Below are 23575 nucleotides of genomic sequence, written 5' to 3' on the forward strand. Positions count from 1 at the left end.
TTCTGGTGCTATACTAGTATTTATATAAAGCAGGTACTAGCTTGCTGTTAATGAGACTAAGAATGGAAACAACCTCCATTTAAAAATGGAGAGTGCCATAAAGTCAGATGCATAACATGTGACTACTTCATTTAGAATGGTTGAGTTTTCTGAATTTCTGCATGTTAGGTCATGAAATTGTCAGGTAAAAGAAACCTGAAATGAAAACAAAAGGAAGGAAGGATAGGTGGAAATAAATAAAGAAAAGAAACAGAAGAATGCTGTGGAAATTTTAGAAATCACATCTCTCCCATAACCTGAAGTTTCTGAAAGGTCTTGATCTAGGAAGAAGTTTAGAATTTAAATGTGAGCTGCATAGGAATGCGTTGGGAATGAGTCCTATGTTGAAATAAAATTCATCTGAATTCCTCTATTTGTCTCAGTCCAAAGATGTTAATTAAAAGAAATCCAGGTTTGCAAAGTCAAAGATTGTCTCTAACAAAATAAAACAAAATGAAAACTGATCTTAGAGTCTCTCTAAAAGCTGGCAGAACTGCTATGTTGTTCTTTACTTAAAATGGAGATTTTTAAGCAGAGAGTAAATTTTAAAAAAGGGGAAAAAAAAAGAAAATAAGAGAGAAATGTAATTATAGTTGTCTAGTAAAATACTTCGGTTATATCTGCATCCTCTTGTAGGATATAAAAAATTGTCACAATTTATAATATCAAATACAGTTGCTTCCTTCTATAAAATTTATTTAATTATTTGAAATTATTTTAAATCACTTGAGAAAATATTTTTCAGATTATTAGAAAAGTTACTTTTAGATTTTTTAAAAATCAAAAAAAATTATGTTTAGATTTTTAGAAAAGTAATTCTCTGAAGATCATTGATAATGAAAGCTAGCTTTTCATGACTTTTAAAGTAAAACTATTTTAGATGTAGTCTGGATTTTCCTGTCTTTTACTGACAAGATCATTTTAATCCATCTGTTATAACTTCCTTCTGACCCTGAAGGTGGAGGCATATTTTTCATTACTGAGTTGCTTTCAGGAACCTTACAAGATTAACCTTCATTACTGGTAAATACTTTCTAAAGTATTCTTCTGCCTATGCAATTCCTTTATGCTTCCCTTCAGCAGGATTTTCCAAAGTAGCCAATGCAGCACAGAGAAAATACATTCTGTTATCTTGTGGGCACTCTGACCCCGTATCTGACAGGTTTTAAAGCCTGTCACATTGATGGGAAAGATGTGATGTAGTGTTTGCTTTGTGTTACTCTGGTATCACCCTTAGTGCTAATCAAGATGAAGTGAAACCAAATCCAGATATTAGGGCATCCAAGAGAAATAATATTGTTTCAAAAGTTTATGAGACAGAAGTGACAGAAAAGAAATAATGTTTTGATGCCCTAAGAACAAATAACAAGCCTTCCTTTTTCATCCTTGTATTTAGCTGATACTTGCATAACCATATGGTCAAGAGTTTAATGTGCATGCAAATTTGACACCCTCAGGTGTCAAGTAATGTTTTCCCAAGGGGTAAAGCACAGGCTCTATCCCACATATGCTCATACTTGCACCTCCTTGCATTACCCTGGGAATCTGTTCAGTTTAAAATCTTTTTTCTTGTCTTCTCTGCCAGGACATCTTAACTCAGCCAGGAAGAAGTTAGACCTTTCCACTTCTACCCAACTTCACTGGCTTACATTCCTAGGTTTGAATAAGCCAATGTCCTTTGGACATGGTCAGGTGAGATTTTAGCTGACCAGGAATTAAGCATTCAGCTAAGGACTGAGTGAGTGTCTGCTAAGCAGTAAACAAGCCATGACCCATTCTGAAGCACAGTGCCTGTTGCTGCTGGGTTGGTCTATATTCACAACTAAAAGTGAAATCTTTTCTCATTGTGAACATTTGTTTTCTGAAAAACTTTTAAATTGAATCAGATACTAATTGGCAACTCTCAATCCAACAACAAAGTTCATTTAAGAAAAATACCTTGTACTCTTGAAAATAATTCGCAAATCAATTCCACGCATAGATGCAAGCAGTGATGTCAGCCTTAAATTAAAGATTAGCCTTAAATCAATTTATTCTAAATTTTTAATATATTTTCTTCCCAAAACTTCTGCAGAAATATCATTATTCTTTTTAGTGACACTCACCACTATGTACTCAAACTTATTGTGCAACCTTTATTTGTCATAGTAGAAAAGAATAAGCACTAAGCTGTTCTCAATTTCAAAGTATTTTTTGCATTAAGTATTGCAAGTGTAGTATAAATTAGAGCAAATACACTTTATAAAATTATGATTGCCTTTGATAAACCATAAAATGCTCACAGATATTTAGACTAAAAGTATTTCAAAAGCGCAAGGTATTCTTATTTGGGTGTCTATCATCATTGAATTTGCATCTTACAGAGAAGGCTTATTCTCATTTAGTACACCCAGTACCATGGGACAAAATTCTAGGAGATGTCTCAAGCGATGATGTCTTACCCTTTCTACTTAAGGAAACAAATGGACTTGCTGTGTGTAAGATGGAACAAAGGCTATACAAACAATGATGTTAAATTAGCACCTGGAATTCTTCTTTCCAGGTGCAGTAGAGGCTGTCTTTTGGAAAGGTAGTCAGTGAAATCCATGATCTTGAGCCCCTTAAGTGTGATGATAACAAGTTTGCTGCATGGCGAAGCTTCAGATGGGAGCAAAAGAGTGTCTGTCTGGTGATTGCTGTTTGATTCCCAAATGAGCGGGATAAATTCTGTGAGACATGGGAGTTAAATCACCAACAGAGTGGGGAAGCAGTGGTGGACTTTTGCAACATGCATCCACTCCAGGATGTTTAGGTGATGTACCTTCTTACTTGTCTCATTCAACACCTATGCTGCTGCACATCAATTGCTGTGATGTGCTAACCACTTTATCATTTTATTACGGTTTATTACATCATAAATTTTTATGTCTTCTTAACGATCCTACAAGAAGCTTAATTGTTTATAGGAACATCCTAATTAACTAGAGTTCACTAGGTTAAGCAGAACACAAATTGAAACAGCTCTAAATGAAACAAACCCTACTACTTCATTCCATATAGCTTCATAAGGCTAAAATGTGATTTGACTAAATCACATTTTAACCTTATGAGGTTAGAATAAAGAATAAAAAAATTCATACTGCTTTCAGATGTTTAAATTATAATACCATGGGTAACTTTACCTCAGCTTTCTTTTTTGCAAATGTGAAATTGAAAGGAAAAAGCTTTTTTTACCTACTAGAAGGAATTTCATTTTGACCTATAGCACTATGAGGACATTTGCCCCAGATTAATTTAGCAAGCAATAGTGTTACTCAATTATCCCATTTCTATCTAGATTTTAGAAAGAGAATAGATAATACAAGAATTGTAAAGTGTGAGTCTCAGAGACTTTTCTAATTCTATTCTAATTGATTACAGTCAATTTTTCTGAAGTATATATAACAGGAGCTTTGTGAAATGGCAAAGTACATGAATTGGAATGGGTAAGACTGATGTATTGAATGGTAGAAGTAGCTTTATGAACCAGTCTTCCCAGGGTCTGGATACCTTCAGCTGTTAGCAACCTTAAGACAGCAGGTTTTCCTGGAAAAACTGAGGTGGTTTAGCACATCTGGGAGAGCATTTCATACACTTGGACCAGAGTTACACCCTAAACTGAAACACCACCATAGTCTTGGTGGTGAAATATGGTTGTGAAATATGTCTATGACATGATTCAAACAGAATGATATTAACAGGTGGGCAGTGCATTTTCATTACATTTTTCAAGGCTGCATATAAGATAGAATAGGTTGTCTGAGAAGAGGTGGAATTTCCCCCCCCCCCCATTGGCTTTAAATATAAAAGACACATCTAGGCAGAACCAACTAATCTAAGGCCCTGCTTTCATTAGAAGACTGCACCAGACAACATGTAGAAATCCCTTCTCACTTAGAATTTCTGTAAAACTGTGATCACATTTAATGGAATTGAAGTGCATTAGGGTTATGATGAAAATCCTCCAAATCCAGACCACAGTTCATGACTCCCAAATGTGCTTATGTCTTACTGTGTATAATATGTCAACCAAATGATGTTACAATGATTAAGATACATATTAAACCCCACTTACCATAATTAAGGGACAGAATAGTTTTAAGAAGGTGTTAGTGGTTGTTAAGAAGGGGACATTTAGCTTTGGAGACAAGAGACTGGAAAGTTCAAAGTTGAATGACTGATCAAAGTAATAGAAAGAGATTATTTAGCGTCTTCTATTATAGATTGTAGGTTTCAACAATGACATCATTAATCTATGTGTCAAGGAGCAGCAAAAGTGGACTGTCAAACCAAATGTTCTGAGCCAGTAGTCACAGGCAATAAGAACACTGGCTATGCCTGCACCATGAGCGCAATTCCTTAAAGTCTAACCATGGCAGACTGAATGAGAAGCTGGTAACTGTATACATTGGCAATCTCAGGCATGGCAAAGGAATATAGTCAGGTCAAGGGTCCATCCACAGGCTTCAATCAGGAACAAAAGAAGTGGGGGCCAAAGGTGGGATAGAAGACCAGGTTGTAACATGATTCTGAGGGTAATCTAGAAGACAGGACTACAGCCAGATGCACCTACAATGTAGTTTAGGAGGGGCACAAAAGTCCAGGCCTGAGCTTTTGCAGGGGCTCTGAACCCCTGGATTTGGAATCCAGGCTGGTAGGCAAAATTGGTGCACTGAGGACTGTGGCACCATGATCCATAGCTGCTGTCTTCAGCAGACAAGACAGCTGATACCAAGACACACAAAAGCAGCTGTGTGTTGGAATGCTCACATGATTGATCTATATATGTTTCTCCATCACTAATCATCAGACTAATCAGCTGAAGTCTTCTTTTGTGTAGGCACCAACACACATACTGAGTACTACAAAGTCCAAAACCCACACAAGTGGCTCTGTCTCATCTTCTTTACCCTGGTCCCAGTAGTTAGGTGTCTTCATTCCTGCAGCATGCCTATGCAGGAAACTTGGAACCCAGATATTTTTCTGAGAACTTGGGATGAAGGTCCTTTATAGCATGTTCCTTTGAACATATTAGTTGCGAAAAAGAAGGGGGGGGAAAACCCTACCATTTTCTTTTTATTATTAATTTAGATGGCAAATTCTGGATCAAAGACATGCTTTTGAGGTACCACTACATAAACTTAGATCTAACGTGAATTTCTGGGAGAAAGCATTTGGGGCTCTTTTTTGTCCCTTTTTTTTTTTTTTTTTCTTTTTCCCTTTGTAATCATGTTGTCTACTTTCAAAGAAAAATGTTTTTCTACAGAAAGAAAACATAGAGGAAGACACCTGTTTGGCTTGCAGGAATTGGCCAGGGAGGCTGTTTTCCTGACAGGCCAAAAGCAACTACCATAGGGCCCCTTTAAAAAAAAGAGTCAGGATTCTCTTTTTTTGTCCCCCCCCCCCACCATTTCATGTGAGCATTGGCAGAAACTCTGACAAGCAGTTCTTCATATTTTATTATGTTCTTGTCTGGCAGAATCTCTGTCAGGCAAAAACCTCGTCAGCGGAAAACCTGTCGTAGGATCAGAGGAGACAAAAACAGGTGTCACAGAGGCAGTCAAAACTGAAGAAAAAAAAAAAGATTAGGCTAAAGAAAGAAAGGCAGACAATTACATTAATGCCATTGCTTTTATCTTATAGATGTGTGTTATTATCTCGGGGTGCTGAGTGCGCAATTGCCTCAAAGAAAAGTAGACAGGAGACAAGGGGAAACTTGATAGTTATTAACTGTAGAGGTAGTGTGTCAAAGCTGGATGGGGTTCAAAGTTTTGTAAAGGGATAAAAGAATTGCAGACAGCAAGCAACGTCTGTGAACAAACTGTGGTTCTGCTTTCGGGCACATAAACCTAGTAGCATTCTAGATATTTTAACTTGGAATCAGATCATAGACAGAAAAATTAATGAAAGTTTTCATTCAGTCTTTTTTTAATAACATTTATTTTGTGTACATGCAACTGAAGTGCTGGGGGGGTTTTGTTAGAGCATGAGGCATGGTGAGGCATGAAAACATATATCAGTTTAGTTGCTGTGTTGTTTGGGTTTGGAACACCTATTATCAACACATGTTTAATTTTAAAATGCTATTAAGAAGCTGTTTACTAAGTGTGAACATCTGTACATGCAAACTATAAATTAGCAGATCACATATGTGTCCTTCTGTCAGACACACACTATGTTTGGGAAATGGTTTCCATTATTAGCTTTTAAATACAATAAAAGGCATTACCCAAAAAATTATTTTTCCTATGAATCAGAATTCCTTTACATACTTTCCTTCCATGATTTTTGTCTTAGTGAACGTGTATCATCTATATGGAATAAATTATGAAAGCGATGCAAAAAGAGGTGAAAAAGAGATTACCAAAGGATGCTATGCTGTAGCTGGAATTTATACTCAGGATTCAGGATGTTCATGCAGTCATATAAGTGTTCATGTCCCCCACTCTCTTGCTCCAGGAGTGAACGGGATAATTTCATACACCATGGAAATATTTGAGTTTTTCAATAGATGCTGAAAATTTTTATCCTTAGTCACTTTCTAACTATGATATTTTTGAGGAGCAATTTTTTCTGCCTTCAAAATGCACCACATTACACCATGTTGGAGGTGGCATTAAATCTACCTACTGAGGGAGGCTACTTTAGACCACCTCTTATGGTTGTAATAAGTGGTCCCTACAGCATTTTAGTTATTACTAAGGATTTGTTGCTTTTTTTTATGTGATTGACGAAAAAGAAAATCTTGAACTCTGAAAATGTGATGCTGTTTATGTTTACCACTAAAATCAAGAGTAAACTACAGTGTTCAACATTGCCATTAATAATACTATACCTGTTTTACCACACTCAACATACTATTGTTGCAACAATATTGTGGAATCATTTTATATTGGTATTACATATTTCATATGTTTTTTAATTTTAGTTTCTTTTGCTGCAAAAAGTGGCCCAGTTACTTAGATTTTTTAAATGTCTGCCAAGATCTTTGTTATTGTCTAGACATAGACTACTTTTTTTTTTTTTCATCTTCCTGTTCTTGAACAAATCCGGTAATCTAGAAATAAGATGATGGTTGTAACATTTTGTATCCTCATTTGTATGTGTTTGTATACTCCAACAGCATTCCCCTTTGGCAAGTTGGGAAACTGGCTAGAGAGTATGCCAGAAAATCCAGAGTGGATATGTTGGAGAGCTCAAAACTAAAAATGAAATGGAATGAGATCCATAATGCCCTATTGCAACCCATAGACTCTTATCTGTGGTGTTCTGAGATACACAGCCAGGCAAATCAGCCAAGACCTTTCACTAGACCTTTTCATCCCTCTCAGGTTAATAAAATACTTATCTAGGATCAGTAAATTAGCAAGAGGTAAGTGTATTTACAACTCCAATTGCATTAAAACTAGGATATTTAAAATTCTTTTCTATTTAGTAAAGGCAAAATGTAATGCTTTTATTGTAGCTGTTCAAAAAAAATAATATCAGACCTCTAAAGTACAAAATTCACCACTGCATATTTGTATTTTTTTTACTTAGCAAAAAAATGGAGTCTGCTCAGAGGCATGGATTTTAATTTGGTTGACCTTTTTCACTGCATTTTGGGAAGGAAGGGGTCTAAGGGCAATGAGTAAATTTGCAGAGCTGAGCCTGTGAACTGGACACAGTATAGATGAAATTTAAAATCTCTTCTTTGTTTTCTGTCTTTTGATAAATTGAAGAAGAAGTTGTGACTTATTTTAATGTATCCTTTGTACTTAAATTAATTTGAATTACACAGTCTCAAAACTCCAGTAAAATATAAGTAAGGTACATTTCCCCTCCTTAAAAAAAAAAAAAAAAAAACAACAAAAAAACCAAACAAACCCAAAAAAATGTTCCCTACAAATGGAACATAAAAGTTTCTTCATTGATGTATTGCAAAGATGTCCAAAGCTTTTTTTTTTTTTTCTGAATTGTTACATAATAAGAATACTGCAAGCTGTAATATGAAGATTGACATTGAAACAATTTCAAAGTTCTTTTGACATTTCAGATTATACTGCGCGGAGTCTCTCTAAAATCTGAGGGATTTTGTGTTCTATTCAAGAAGCTAAAGAGTGAATAAGCCAACAGGAGGAGGTTCAGGCTTGACATTAGGAAACACTTTAATGGGAGGAGTGGTCAAACCACAGACTTCCTAAAGAGGTGGTCAATACTCCAAGCCACTCCCTGTTCCAGAGGCATTTGGACAATCCCCTCAATATGGTTTAACTGATGATCAGCCCTGGAGTGCTCAGGTAGTTGGATTAGATGGTAATTTTTGGTCCCTTCCAGTTAAAATGTTCTCATTTTATTATTTTATTACTGTGCATACTTGATACTTCAGAGTTGGAAAAACAATATTGAAAGGTTCCTAATTCCTGTACTAATTATCCAGTTAGTAATTTTTCATTGTTGAAGGCAATCTTCTTTAATGTCCTCTACACAATCCTTGCTGTCCTCCGTCCTGCTTTTTAACAGTTTAAATTTCTGAAACAAGTACTTGAAATTGGGAATTCACCACAAAAATGTTACTTGACTGAGTGTTGTCAGAGTAAAACACTGGGGTTAGGCCACCCCATGAAAATGTTGATTACTCAGCAAGTATGTAATTTTAAGATTAGTTAGACCTCTTCTTTCTGTATCAGGAAACACTTTTTCATGTATGCTGAATTAAAGAATATCAGACTGACTGTCAGGGTAGTACTAACAATTAAATATAACTGTTAAAAAAAGGTTAGTTTGAGTAGATAACTGATCCCATCATAGTCATGATTTTGGAAAAGATTGTGCAGCTTACAACTAAAATGTCTCAAACATGCGTAAGTGAACTTTTGATTCCACTGGAACTGTACAAAGTATCAGTAATACCTCATGCTGCACCAGGAAGGGATTTCTAATGTGTGCTTTGTGATAGTCAGACACTGATAACTTCTTAATAAAGGCACATCTGTTTATGTCATTTTCAGTTATGATAAAGCACATTCTTTTCTGTAGTATATTTAATCTTGAAACCTTCTTAGTGCTTATGAAATCATAAACTCCTACAGATACTGTTGAATGTATTTATCTGTAAAACAGTTCATTGTTCACTAGCCTGTATAAATTAAGCCAATAGTTTAGACCAGAAAGTGATGAAGAATGCATTATCCACATGAAATTATGTGGGCAATTCAGGACAGCAAAATACAACTATTTACACAGAGATTTGACAAGAATCAGAAATTTGTCAAGAAGGCTAAACCTAATACTCCTTTCTTTATAGAAAACCAAGAAAAGTCCTTCTTTACCTCTTACCTGAAAAAGTGTCTATCAACATATATGTCCTCTTGAATCCACCTAGAACACTGGCATTAGTTCACTAAGGTTATCAGAAGAGAAATGAGATATACTACAAAAATTCTCTCTGTCAACTACATCCTTAGCAATCTTTGAAAGAAACACAAAAATTTTTATAAATTACAAATTAGAGTAAGAATTTTCATTCTTCTGACAATTTGAAGGGGTATCAGTAGTTAATTTTCAGAAAGAATTTCAGAATTTTACAGTACTGCTTTTTCCAATATGAACACAGCTGTGTTTCCTTTAGTTTAATTTACAACATTTTTATTTTCATGTAGCAGGAGGTTTGTCTTTAGCTTGCAAATGTTCTTATGTACCCATGCGATAATGTATGTTTTGTTGTGTTATAAGTTCCATATTTCACTGCATATCCTGAGTTGTACTTGAAAAGGATAAAATTCACTACTTGTTTATTATGTAATACACATAATAAGGCCAAATCAAAATCGGAGATAATATTATTGTCACTTGGAATGTTGTTCCAATATCATGCTAATTAGTATTTGTGTGTGTGTGTGTGTGTGTGTGTGTTGAGAAGCAGATGTCTTTAGATAATGCTGCTAAAAATGAATATTGCAGTTGAATGGAATAGTACAAGTTAGATGGCAAAAATTTCTATCAGCTGGTCAAAGAGTGTAGTTAGTTATTTAAAAAATATTTTAGTTGTTTTTCCCCTCTTCCATTCCACCTCAAACTTTCCAAAGCTATTATCCTCAGAATGGTCACCTTACATGAAGGTGATGTCCACAGAGTTTTGTAATCTTATTGTTAGAGAAATTAAAAGCTATTAGATCTGTCATCCACCCAACAATCCTTTGATAAAGATGTCTTATGGTCATTCTCACTTAGACCACAGTAGAATAATGATCTTAACATCCTCAGCATGACAAGTCTTCTTTAAATGGAAGAACTTGTTTTTCCTCATTGCAGGTATGGTATTTGCTGTTAAGAAGAGAGAAACAAAAACAAATATTAAGATATATTAGAAATACAGTATGATTCAGTCATTAAAAAGCATCAAGCGTTCAGAAAATATCCATTCATGTCTTGGTTCTGGTCTAAATTTGCATAAACTTGGAGAAGGCAGTTAATATCTTTAGACCCTATTCTCATTCTGTAAGACTGAAGTTGAAAAGCTCAGGGTGATTCAGATCTGCTCAATAATTTCAATAGTCTGTTAGAAGGTGTTCTTACAGAGTATCTATTTGAAACTAATATTATTTACACCATTCCTACTGTGAGTAATGCTAGTATTGGAAAAAATAACATCCTATTTTACTCCTTCTAAATGGTTGATCAGTCCCTCAGGTACACATATATACATATCACCACACATACTGCTCAACCTGCAGAATAAAAATATCAATTTTCTTGGCTTCTTTAGCCAAGAACTTTCATAACACATCTATTATGGTAGTAGGAAAATAACCATCTTAGAAAAAGATCATACATAAAATGGGAGGTGGGGGAGGGGGGAAAAGCAGGACAGTATTTAACCTGTTTAAGCTTCAATCAAATCTCATTCATTAGACCTTGTGAAAAAATTAGTCCCACATTATGAAGCCTGTATAGGTGTGTACTTTGGAAGAAGAGCTTTTGGAAGAAAAAATCCTGCTCTTCATGTTCTGCAGTATAAATGTCCTGTGGAGAGACGTAGGACTGAAGTCCCTAGGCTTGCCAATTTCTTATCTCGTTTGAATGTTAAATTAATATTTAAAGCTATTTATTCAAAGTTGACTTAGCCACTAGAATAGGAAAGATCAGACAATTCAGTTGCAAGAAATGAAGTATGAAGAAACTGGAACTCTTTGACAATGTAGTCCTTGGAGTAAACGTGTTGAATGAAGCCAGCAAGTAAATGATAAGGGCCTTTGCGCTCTGGATGTAAGAAAGCAATTTATCAACAGTACATGAACTCTCTAGTGACCATAAGACAAGAAGAAACCAAGTGCAGGAGAAGTCCCTATAAGATTATTTTAAATGCTCAGAAATTTTGTTTAAAAAAGAAGAGAAGCTTGTTTAGGTGCTGCAACATAGTTCATAAAGTAGAAATAAAATTAAATTTTAACATTGATGAATCATAGAATGCATGATGTCATGTGCAATTCCATCTTTTTTAACTTCACAGGGGGATAAGAATTACCTTCATCCTGCAATTTTCCTTATCGCTAAATTGTTCAAATCACAGTGAATAACATGGAATTTGTAAAGCCAGGTGAAAAGAACTAGCCAGCTCTAGTAGCAGTGAATTAATGATCAAATTTTTGGTGAATCAGGAGCCTTAGTTTTAACATGTTTAAGAGACTGTAGTTAAGGGAGTATCTGTTTTATTTTTTTCCTCTAGAGGTTAGGTATCAAATCTTTAGCAGTCCCACTCAATTTGGCATTACTTCAGTTTTGGTCATTAGTGAATCATAAATTTCTCTTGAGCCATGAGTATTTTAGTTTCTGAGTCTCACCTGAGAAGCCTTTTGCCATAGCAATTAAAATTACTTGTGGCCTTTGGAAACTAGGGCTGTTTTGGACTGCATCTGTGAAAAAGGATCCCTTATTGATGACTGGCATCTGTACTGGGACCAATACTGTTTAATATCTTCATCAATGACATAGTGAGGTCATCACCAAATTTGCAGATGACACCAAACTGAGTAGTGCAGTTGACACACCAAAAGGACAGGATGCCATACAGGAGGACCTGGACAAGCTTGAGGCAGTGGACTCATGTCACCCTCATGAGGTTCAACAAGGTTAAGGTGCTGCATCTGGGTCAGAGCAATCACAAGCTCAAGCCCACACTGAGCGATTAGCTCCTTGAGAGTAGCACTTCAGAGAAGGACCTGGGGAACTTTAGTGGGTGAAAATATGAACATCACAGTGTGCACCTGCAGCCCAGAAAGCTGACCATGCCCTGGGCTGCAGCAAAAGCAGCATTGCCAGCAGGTTGTGGTAGATGATCCTGCCTCTCTGCTCCCCTCTGGTGAAATGCCACCTGGAGTAGTAGTCCTCTACTAGTAGTAGTAGTCTGAGGTTCTCAGCAAGGGAAAGACATGCACCTGTTGGAGCAAGTCCAGAGGAGACCACCAAGATGATCAAAGGGACAGCGGCCCTGTCCTTTGAGGAAAGGCTGGAAATGTTGGAATCAGCCAGAGAAAAAGTTGAAAAGAAGCTTGGGCAAGGCTCCTTGGTGACCTTATTGACCTCAGTACTGAAAGGAGGCTTACCAAAAGGCTGGGAAGAGACTTTTGGCAAGGGTGTGTAGTGATTTGACAAGAGATAATGGCTTTAAGCTGGAAAGAGGAGAGTAGATTTGGAATAGATATAAAGGAGACTTTTCCAAAAATGTTGAGGCATTGAAGTAGTTGCCCAATGAGGCTGTAGATGCCCCATCCATGAAGATATTCAAGACCAGGTGGGATGAGGCTTTGAGCAACCTGATCTACTTGAAGAGTCCCTGCCCATGGCAAGGAAGTGGACTAGCTGATCTTTAAAGGTCCCTTCCAACACAAACTGTTCTGTGACTCTATGTTTCTATGAATCATCCGGGTGATATTTCTATAGAAAATAAGTGTATCTGCCAAATGTGATGTATATAGATGACTCTTTGGAATTGCTTTCTTGTAATTTCTTTGCTCTTTCCTTATACTTGACCCCTTTTCTTTCAGCCTTGGACAAACTTAGTACTCAGCACCTCTACCACCCAACCCAAGTGGAGATTGTGCAGTCCAATGTTGTGTTTGACATCAGCAGTCTGATGCTGTACGGTACTCAGGCTGTGCCTGTGAGACTGAAGATACTGCTTGACCGACTCTTTAGTGTACTGAAGCAAGAGGAGGTGTTGCATATTCTACATGGCTTAGGCTGGACACTGCGAGACTATGTTCGAGGCTACATTCTTCAGGTAGGAAATAAAGCAAAGCATGTTTTCAAACCCAGTAAATTGATTTTTTTGTTGTTGATGTATGGATGTAGTGATGGTGAGCCCAAAGATGTAGAAGGATATGAAGTGAATTTAGTCTGGCATGTTGAAACCTAATGATGGTGCTGGCAAAATAAAATATTCAATTTTTCCTAAGCTAAAAAAATACAGGTGCCTTCATACCATAGTATTTATTTGTACGTACTTATGTTTATAGTAGGAAATGCCTTAAATACTGTAAATACTGAGGTTAGCTACCTGCAAGCATGATCTGGCCATCAAAGACAGCTGGCAAGTTTTCAAGGGCAACTGTTTGACTTGGGAGACTAAGATGCAAGTCAGAAGCTCTGTCATCTTTTCTTTCCTTCTTTAGGAAGATACCTAAAAATGTATAGATGCAATGGGTTTGTGATCATGACTATATTGGAAAGTATCCTTACGAATAAACAGGAAAATCCTTTTTATAAGGCCATTTTTGAAATATAGCTTTAAATAAAGTGTTGTGTGCGTATTAGTTGAAATAAACAATCAAAAGAAAAATACGTTTGACAGAAAAATGGACAGCTTGTTTTTTGGTTGTGGTCATAAATATATGTATAGCTGCTTATCTGAAAAATTTCATAATCTATTAAATGCCAAAGTAAATTTTTACATTCTGTAGGACTATTTCTGATTAATAACCTGATACTACATACTTCTGAATTCTCTTAATTGCTATTGACTTTGTAGGAGCTCTTTATCATCTAGAATGCATCCAGTTATTGAAGAGGACATGCCTAAAAAACTTCGAAAATTTTAGTTGCTGATTTATTGCTTTACTTTGTAGGCAATGATAGCATGCTTAGAACTTAATTGAAAATACAGGATTTATACCTGCTCTGAGAAATTCTGTCTCTATTTCTTAATTCGTCTTCCGGTTTCTGTACTTCATGTGGACAAAGTAAATTAGTTGTATGTGGATTCTGTGGAAAACTTCACCTTCTGTGCTTGCAAATATTTTCTTAAATGCTCTATATTTTGGATTTTCATAGAAAAATGTACTGAATTTTAAAACAGCCCTAGAGAAAGAGAACTAAAAAGGTTTACACTTTAATAATGAAATCTTTTTATTCTTGTTAGGGCATATATAGAATAGAGCTCTTTAATTGTTTCAGGGTTCTCTAAGGCATCTATTTTGTAAATGCTAAGTGTTACACCTATTCAAATAGAACACAATGCATTTTTTCCATTACTAATCTAAAATTAACATATAAGTATATATCCATCATATTTATATAGCAGATATCTATGATGTTTGTATAATATAAATGTATGGTTATGTATTTATACATTTTATATATTATATATAATTAAGATGGATACATGAGAGATATCTACAGAGATATGTTCTGGGATAATGTGCATATTGCATCATATTTTACATTCCTGGATTCTGAATGCTACTGATCTGGAGGGCTGAAGAAATTTGATTTGTAAAGGAATTAATGTAAAAAATACATAATTTTTAAGATACAATATTAGAAATCTGCTCATTACTAAATGTGACTAATAATTAGGGGTAATATATTCCAATCATAGAATGTAGTTCTTTGTTTCTTATAGACAAGAAGACTGACTGAAATCAGTAATTTTCTTGTTTTAAAGGCTGTTGAATCATGCTCATATTGATTTTGTTTTAAATATCTTTTTGAATGATCTCAATATTTGCAAGAATGGCTTGTAATATATTTACAAAGATGTTTATACAGACTGAGACTGTGACCTATGAATCTGAGAGGTGTAAAGGCCTGCAATACCCCATTAGGTCACAGTTCAGTTTATCCAGCTAAAACTCAGTTACATTGTAGCCCCCAAGGCATGAATTTCACCATTACTATATTCAACAACAGTATATTGAATATTATGCCATTTAAATGAGAACAATTATCAGGGAAAGTTTAGGGCAGCTGTTAGAGACTTGCCACATATTGACTTCATTAGCACTCGACTGTGGATTTTCTTAATGAGTGAATGAAGACCTATGATAGGTGTGTAGTCGAGCATCCCTGTTAATTTAGCTGTCTAATTTCAAAGAATCACACACTGCTCAAGGTTAGAAGGGAGGTCATCTTGTTCAAACATTCTTTCCAAGCAGAGCAACCTAGAACTGTTTGTCCAGGACCATGTCCAGATAGCTTTTGAATATCTCCACAGGATCTCTAGGCAAAAAGTACATTTTGTTTCCATTAAAGCTAGAAAACTCAGTATATGGCAGAAAGGGAAAATTCTTTGTAAAACATACTTGCAGAGAAACATTGGAAAAATTAATTAAATCGATGATAATAAAAATGTCTTCTTTAAAAATAGCTCTATTGAAAGTATCTGTTATAAAGGAGAAAAGGGCTATACAGGGAAATTTGAAAGGAAATGTGTAGTAACACTAGCACAATAAAAGTGCATACAGGTAATGTCTCCTTTGGGCAAAAGGCATTGTTCCATGAAGCTTACCATTATAGACTGAAACTTTTCAAAGACTTGTTTGAGGCTTTCAGACCTAGCTTTTTCAGAGAAAACTCTGAATAAAATGTTGTAAGCACTATACAGGAGTATCAAAAATATCAAGTACCAAAACAAATCATCTAGAGTATCATGAACTATAGGACTGTTGATAGGCTATCATGCAGTGAACTGAGGAGCATCTGACTCTCAGTCAGGAATTATAGTTCTTTGTAACTTGTCTGTCCAAACCCACCTAAGTTATCACCTAATTGCAGTCAATTCTAGTAAATTTACCATACATTCATACATACTGATTGTACATCAAATGCAGAAATACATATCCGTAGGAAAAGGTTTACTACGGTAGTGTAGTTAGAGAAGCATACTAGTAAAAATAATATTTTACACTTGTAATTTTACAGATTCATATATAACACTGTTCTCCTGTTTTTTCCTCAGGGGAGGAAAACCAGGAAGCTTAGTAGCAAGGACTAAGAGAAGTAACAGAATAGAAAAAGGTGATGTTTGTAACAGATTCCAGAATACTTTATCCAGGTTTGAGTTCCAGTGTTCATTAATTAACCACCATGCAAGAGACTTGTAAAGCTGGCACAAAAGTTGAGTTTTATGCTTTGGGATGGTCTGACATCCACCTGTGCTGAATGTTGCCTCAGCATGATGAAAATGTTAAAATATTTTAACATTTTCTCTAAATGGAGGCATTTTGAGGGGTAGGGTAGATGTATCCACTCAAAATCAATTACTATTGTCAGATGATTTCCACAACCAACCAACCAACCAACCAAAAAAACCCCAACAACCAACCCAATGAACAAGCCCCCTGCAAACCTCACAACTTTTTCCTTGTAACTGTCAAGAAAAGGCTCATGGTTTTCTCCACTGGAAAAACAAGAGAAAAACAGTTTTTTATTAATGCTGCACAGTCGGTGGGATTATTTGTAATACCTTCATTTTGACTAATAATGTTTCCAAATAGCAAATTAAAAATCAATGGGCAGGGAAAAATGCAGTAGTTATGCCTTCATTCAGTAGATGCATTAATAGAGCACAGGAAGTCAAGGAACCCTGAAGCCACAGAGGTAATTTGATAACACTGCCTTTCACATTTGGGCACAGTCACAATATTGCCAGTAATGGCTGAAAGGCATTAACATCTGGCAAGATTCTCTGACCTCTGTGCAATAAATCAAGTTTCTAGTGAATAGATGCCTATCAATGAAGTGTTAGTGATAATTTAGTCACCAATCAGACTGTCACAGGATGAATGTTTTAGCAGAGGAGCTGTTCTGTCATCTTTAGAGCTGATCCTCAAAAAAACTTGATGGCATAGAGGAACATTTTGGATTGTGTTTGCTCCATAGGAATTCAGAGTGCTTCAGATTTTAGGCTTGTTTTTTCTACTTCAAAGAACAAATTTACTGCATTTGGTATTGACCTGTATGTGGTTCGTGAGCCTAACCTTTTGGTAACATCTAACTTCCCATGTGTTTTACATGACAAAAAAATTATTTTTGTCAAAAACAGTGGGTATTTTGGGTCAGATACTGCACATGATACTCAATGAGATGTATGTGACTAGTCTCTCTATTGATTTGAATGATGTTACTTTTTCTGTAAAGAACAGCTCAACTGTGAGTCTCCAACCTTGCTTTAATTCCAGCTAAGCTGAGAGAATAGGTAACTTTGCCAGCTGTTGTATGATCCACCGGAGATCACTGGGGTGATCACTTTACCCCATCCATTTGCTAGTGTAGCTACATGTGTAATTGCTCCCTAGCCAGATTCTCTTTAAACAAACCAGGTTAGAAAAATCCTCCTTCTAAACATGTGGAAGTTAACGCTCATTATTCTGAGACGAAAGGGCTAGAGAGCAATTATGCCACTAGCAGTGAACAGCTGGGGCATTCAGCTTTTACACTGGTCTAGCTGCAGAAGATAGGATATGTGATTACAACTTAGAGGCCATAAACTGACTCAGTGCAAATAATAATTCAGTGTTCTGAGTAACAGCTTAACACTTTTTCAACTGTTTTGTGGTCAAATAGTTGTACTCTCTTAGTATAAAAGACGAAAATACATATTGTCTTTACAGTACAAAGAAGGAAGCAGAAGCACAGAACAGAACATTGGCAGAATTAGCAAAAATGGTCTAGACCTGGGGGTCCCATTCTTACCATAATGCCCTTGAAAAAAGTAGATTAGTCAGTAGCTCATAGGCAGTGTCTTAGCTGCCAGACTCTCTGGTGCCGCTCACAGCTATGAGAAATTTTTAAAAATAAAAAACACAGAACAAAGTCAAAACTAAAGCCAGCTGGAAGACTGTGGGTCCAAAAGGAGACTCACTCACAAAAGTTTGTATACTGGACATTGCATGGAGAATCACTAATCCTACATGAAGGTCTTATCTATAGCAAAATCAATGCTGACAAATGATGAAATTCAAAATTATTAAATATAATTTTCTACTTTGGGAAAATTGGTCTAGTCTTCTGTTGTTGTGCTTGTTCTGTAGACATAAAGCAACTGTTAAGCAAAAAGTCAACTAAGAAGGTATACTCCCAGAAGGTATACATGGCTCAGGGCAAAGAGTGAGGAGGTGGAGACAGTTTAAGACATTTTTTCAAAAAACCAAAATCCCATTAACTAAAACAAACTCATTGAAATTATTAAATACATAGCAGTGTTTAACTAATTCAGTTCTGAGATTTTAAAAGAAAAATCATCTATATGCATATTCAAACTACATGCTCACATATATTGATATATATGTATCAGTATATATATAACTAATATAGTCAGTTATATTTGACAGTTTCTCAAATTTTTGTAAAACATTGTTTTTCTTAATAGTATAGGTAATTTGGTTTCTGTACTAGTTTTCCACCACTAGTTTGTTCATGCATACCATTTTTACATCCAGATTAAATGAAGATATTTGGGTAGAGGCCAAAGAAAGAAACTTGAGCATCTTTAGTAATATCATTTCTAATTTATTTTCTTTTCTTTCTTAAAGTAATCCCTTAGTACTTCATCTTCTAAATATTAACCATATGCACAGATAGAAATTGCTTTACGGTTCTTAAACTTAAATATTGCCCACCATTGGCTTGTCTGTGGAGGATTTCAGAAAAGGATGGGTTCTGTTGTTCTCTAACCTCTTTTAGAGACTTTATAGAGTCTTAGCTTTTCTGTCTGAAATAATTTGCCTTTTAAGATCTTTCAACTTTTGCTGTTGAAAAGGACCCAAGCACAAGGACTATTTCATTTAACAGCTTGTCAAAGTTATACTCCAATGCTTAAACATAAAGAACATTAGAAAGAAAACAAATAAAAAGAAGCTCTGGTATGAGCTTTTGCAATGTAGACATGGACTACAGTCAGGTTGCTGTAGTGATGATATCATACTTTCAGTTCAATGTAGTCTGCTATCTATAATCATGAGTTTATAATCAAAGTTTCTGTCAGGTTTTTTTTCCCAAGTACGGTTGGGTGATTTTACTATTTTTGTCTCTCACAACAAGAACACCATTAAAATGTTGGTATGCTATATTATTTGTTAAAGAAAATTAAGAGAAATAGGCAACTAAATGATGAAAAAAAAAAAATTGACTGTTGCAATCCAGCAAATATTAATTGACAGTTGTACATATGAATAATAAAAAAAGAAAATTTGTTTGTGAAGGTTTTGTATCTATTTTATTGGCATTGCTTCCTCATTGGTTTATTTGCTAATACCTTGATTAATACTTTACACTCTTTTAGCTGTGGCCACTGGTGGATTTCCATGCCTTTTAAAAAAGCAATCACTTGGTGTTTCCATGCCTCTATGAGTAGCATGCCTTTTTTATAAAAATACCCAAGCTGTGCTATTGCTGCTCTGTGTCTTGCTTCTTGCAAGGGTAATGAGGCAGAGGGCTGTATAACCCCTGGTGATCAACAGCAGTATACATCATGCTAGCTCCTAATAACCACTATGAAATAGTTAGCCTTTATAGCCATGGTGCTTCACATTGCTCAGAAATGTAAAGGTGACCATTTAATGGAAGACATTTATGGCTGTCAGTCAAAAAAAAAAATGGGAGAAAGAGAGAGAGATACTTTTGTGTAAGTGTGTTTGTTCTATCTGGAATGTGTACTGACTGTTTACAGTACTAGGGGTGATCCTACTAGCTGTGATCCTACGATATACTTTTCGCACAGCTAATAGACTGCAGAGCATGGAAATGTGTGTTGCTGAAGGTCTGTCAGGCGTGTGCCAGGACCATGTGTGCTTGTTTTTTAAAATTGAGCTGAAAATCTCTTCACCTGCCAAGGCTTGAGTTCATGATCCTGCATCTCTCTTGTGATAGTTGATGAAATCACAAACACCCAAAGCAGAGTAAAGAATGGAGGAGGTGGGAGGAATAGTTCATTCCCTAGGCTGTTTTAGGTGTGAGTGATGCCATCAAGCATTTCAGAAGAAACAGAGCCCTGAACTTGGATCTTGGCAGGTAAGCCAAGGGGAAACTATTTCCAGCTTTCTTGCTTCAGAATGTGGTTGAATTTCTATTAACCGTTTATGATCACAGATCCTTTTCCTTTAAATATGTGTGAGTGTGTGTATATATATGTGTGTGTGCATGTGTGTGTGTGTGTGCATATATATGTATACTTATGTATATTTATGTATATATGTATATATTTAATATATATATTATGTGTATATATATGTATATGTGTATATATGTATATATATATATGTATATATACATGTACTTTCACAATCTATAAATTGTATATATATTTTTTTAATAGATTGTGACTGTGTGTGTCCTTGACAAAAATATCTGGGTTTGAGATTGATTCTCCATGGATGAAGGGAGGGAAGAGAAAGGCTTTCCTTGTAGCCTGGAAAATCACTTTTCTTGTTGACAATGCCATGTTGAAGCCTCTACTAGAACATATCCTGCACTATGTCAAACAAATATGACCACTGAGTTGAGGACAGGATCTTGGGATTACTGTTCACCTCAATTTTCTTGTGGGAAATACAGTGACCTGTTACAAAATAAAGAAAACAAAAGAGCATAAAGCTATTGATTGAAGGGAAATATGTGTGTGCCTATGGAGGGGAGTGGGTTGTACCAAGAATCTGAGGAATTAACATAATTCTTCTCACAAAAAGCAGCTCAGAGATTAGAACTTCAAGCTACTCTCTTTGCAAAGAACCTTGGGCTGAATTCAAATCATGGTCCTGGAGGTGATAAGGTTGTGATATTGACCATTCAGCTACACATCAATGGAGATTATCTCAATCAGAGAGTATGGAGTCCAGACCATGACACTTAAATGGATTTAAGACTTTTTTTTCCAGTTTAGAAACCGCTTGCTTTGAGTTTAGATGTGGTTTTGATTGTCTGTGTGTCAGCCCTGACTTCAGGCACTTAGGAAATTTAGGTCCACAGACATTTAGGAATCAAGAAGGGCCACAGAGAATCAAACTTGTCATCTGTCCAGCATCAGTTGATTTACTGTTTTTCTTGAAGTCCAAGGGATCTCAAGGGGACTTTTTTCCCTTGCAGCACTGATCTTTCAATGAGGTGCTAGTGCCTGTCCTGAGCAATAACAAGGAGTAACAGTGAAGTGTGAGTGACTCTTATTAGGAGGGGTAAATGTCATGAACACTTACTGTTGCCTTCTAGGCAGTAAGAGGACAGCACTGAATGTAGACAGACAACCCCCTTTTACCTATCAAGGTACATTTACTTATCAAGGTACATGTACCTTTATCAAGGTACTTCTAGTGAAGATGAACTCCCATATTTTAATTAAGAAATTTAGTTTTCTTTTCTGGGCTGAAACATCTTCTCTGATTCGCCTGTCATTTTGCACCATGTTCTAAATATTCAAAATTATTTAGCTTGAATTCAGGAAATGTGTATTATTCTACTGGCTCTAATATATTAACTTGCTGCACAAGTTCTTTGTGCTTCAGATTGATTTTTTTTTCTCCTCCCCACAGCTTTAACAAAATGTTCTGATCATCCCAGTTTATACTTGGATGTTGTTAATTAATGTTTATGAAGTGCTTTGAGATCCTCTCATGAAATAGAATATGTAATTATGATTATTCTTTAGTCAAATTCTAAAATATCATCATCACCAGAAGAGTAATTTCAGTAAATATTTTTTTTGATAATATTTTTTATCAAATAGGAAAGAAAGATTCTGTTTCATTCGTTCTGTTCATTTTTATCTTTTATAATAGGGTAAAGTATGTCTTTTTCTATCCAGTCTTGGTGGATTCTTCATTATGAATCTTGCCAGAAATGCACCCTGAAGTCTTGCATTCCATCTTCTGGAAAGGGTGTGGAAAAAGGGTGTGGAAACCTCTGTTACTGACTGGCAGTTGTCTGCATAGAAGGAAGTAATTTGTAGGACAAGTAGATTTTTGAAACTGCTGGCCCAGTATATGTCAGCTTGCTGGATTTGTTTGTTTCTCTATAGCTTGAGTAGTGATGTAGATATGGTTGTAGATTAAGATAATTACATTTTTATCCATGCATTCTAGATTTTGGGTTTCCTTAAGTTGTGTCCAAGTTGATATATGGTGCTGACAAACAGGAATAGAAGAAATAAGGCCACTCATCAGGTTGCTTTTAATGTAGCTTATGTTGCCCCCAGCTTTCCATTAAAAGCTCTCAGACTATTTAGAAGTAGCTAGGGCAATGCCTGGAAAAACTTGCTTGGTTCATGCTGAGTATGTAATGTTGTGATCCACAGAAATGCTTTTGTCCAACCCATTTCTTTTAGAAAGGATTTAAAAAAATAAAACTAAATTTGAGGTGAAAGAATTTAACTAGTACAAATTTGGTTGCTTTCCATGTGGGAAATAGTTTCCTCTTCATAGGAGCATTTCAAACAGTACCATAGGATGCAAAACAGAGCTCTTCTCTCTCATTTGTAGGCTCAAAGGGTTGTGAGGTAATGGATATAAGACCCATGACATTCATTTTCTGCCACAGCTGGAGGCAGAGATACGTTTCTTGGTACAAAAAGAGGGAGGAATTAATAAGGTCTGTAGTAGATTGCTCACAGTATTGTATTTGTTGTGAGGCTGCAGAGAACCTGGATGTTATAGAATGTAAGAAGCTCTTCTGGGACAACTGACCAGCAGCTGTGCGGTTGTTCAGAGATAGAATAGCAGCCAATTATGATGTTCATACAGTCTCAGACCTAGTAATTTCCAGTCTTCATTTGGGGGCTGTGGCATGAGAAGCCTGTGTTCCCCCAGCCACATATGGCTAGCAAATTGATTGTACAGGATGAGCCAAAATTTTTTTAGTTTCTTTGGTTTCTTGGGTTTTTTTGGTGAATATTAACCTGCAGGATGAAATAGTTTAATGAAAATATAATACCTTAGCATAGAACTGATTATTGTATCAATGTTGAGATTTGTTTGGAGCACGAGAGAAGTACCAGGGCAATGGAAAATTTTATAGGCTTTGAAGCACATTTGAAGAATTTTAATGCCAATCCAGTTTGAGGTGCTTAAGAAGTCCCTCAACCTGACAATTCAAAATTAAATTTTACATATACTCCCATGCCTGAATAATAACTTCAGAAACAGTATGAATTTCCAGGATTAGTTGCATCAGTCTTTAGGTGTGTGTCTGTAAGGCCTTCTCCCACCACCAGTCTGCTTTGTGCAGTAGCACTCTGTAAGTTCTTTACTAAGGTATCCATTTTTACTTCAGCACG

The 23575-nt window shown here is 35.8% G+C and overlaps 1 protein-coding gene across 1 annotated transcript in view; it reads left to right on the forward strand.

Moving 5' to 3' along the window:
• BNC2 (basonuclin 2) overlaps positions 1–23575 on the forward strand; it is a 230626-nt gene that overhangs the window by 120131 nt on the left and 86920 nt on the right. Inside the window, exon 3 of the mRNA XM_053932013.1 lies at positions 13083–13318. Within this exon, the coding sequence (XP_053787988.1) occupies positions 13083–13318 (236 nt within the window). The remainder of the gene's footprint in view (positions 1–13082; positions 13319–23575) is intronic.

This window comes from Vidua chalybeata, chromosome Z (genome assembly GCF_026979565.1).
Source record: "Vidua chalybeata isolate OUT-0048 chromosome Z, bVidCha1 merged haplotype, whole genome shotgun sequence".
Classification (NCBI taxonomy): Eukaryota; Metazoa; Chordata; class Aves; order Passeriformes; family Viduidae; genus Vidua; species Vidua chalybeata.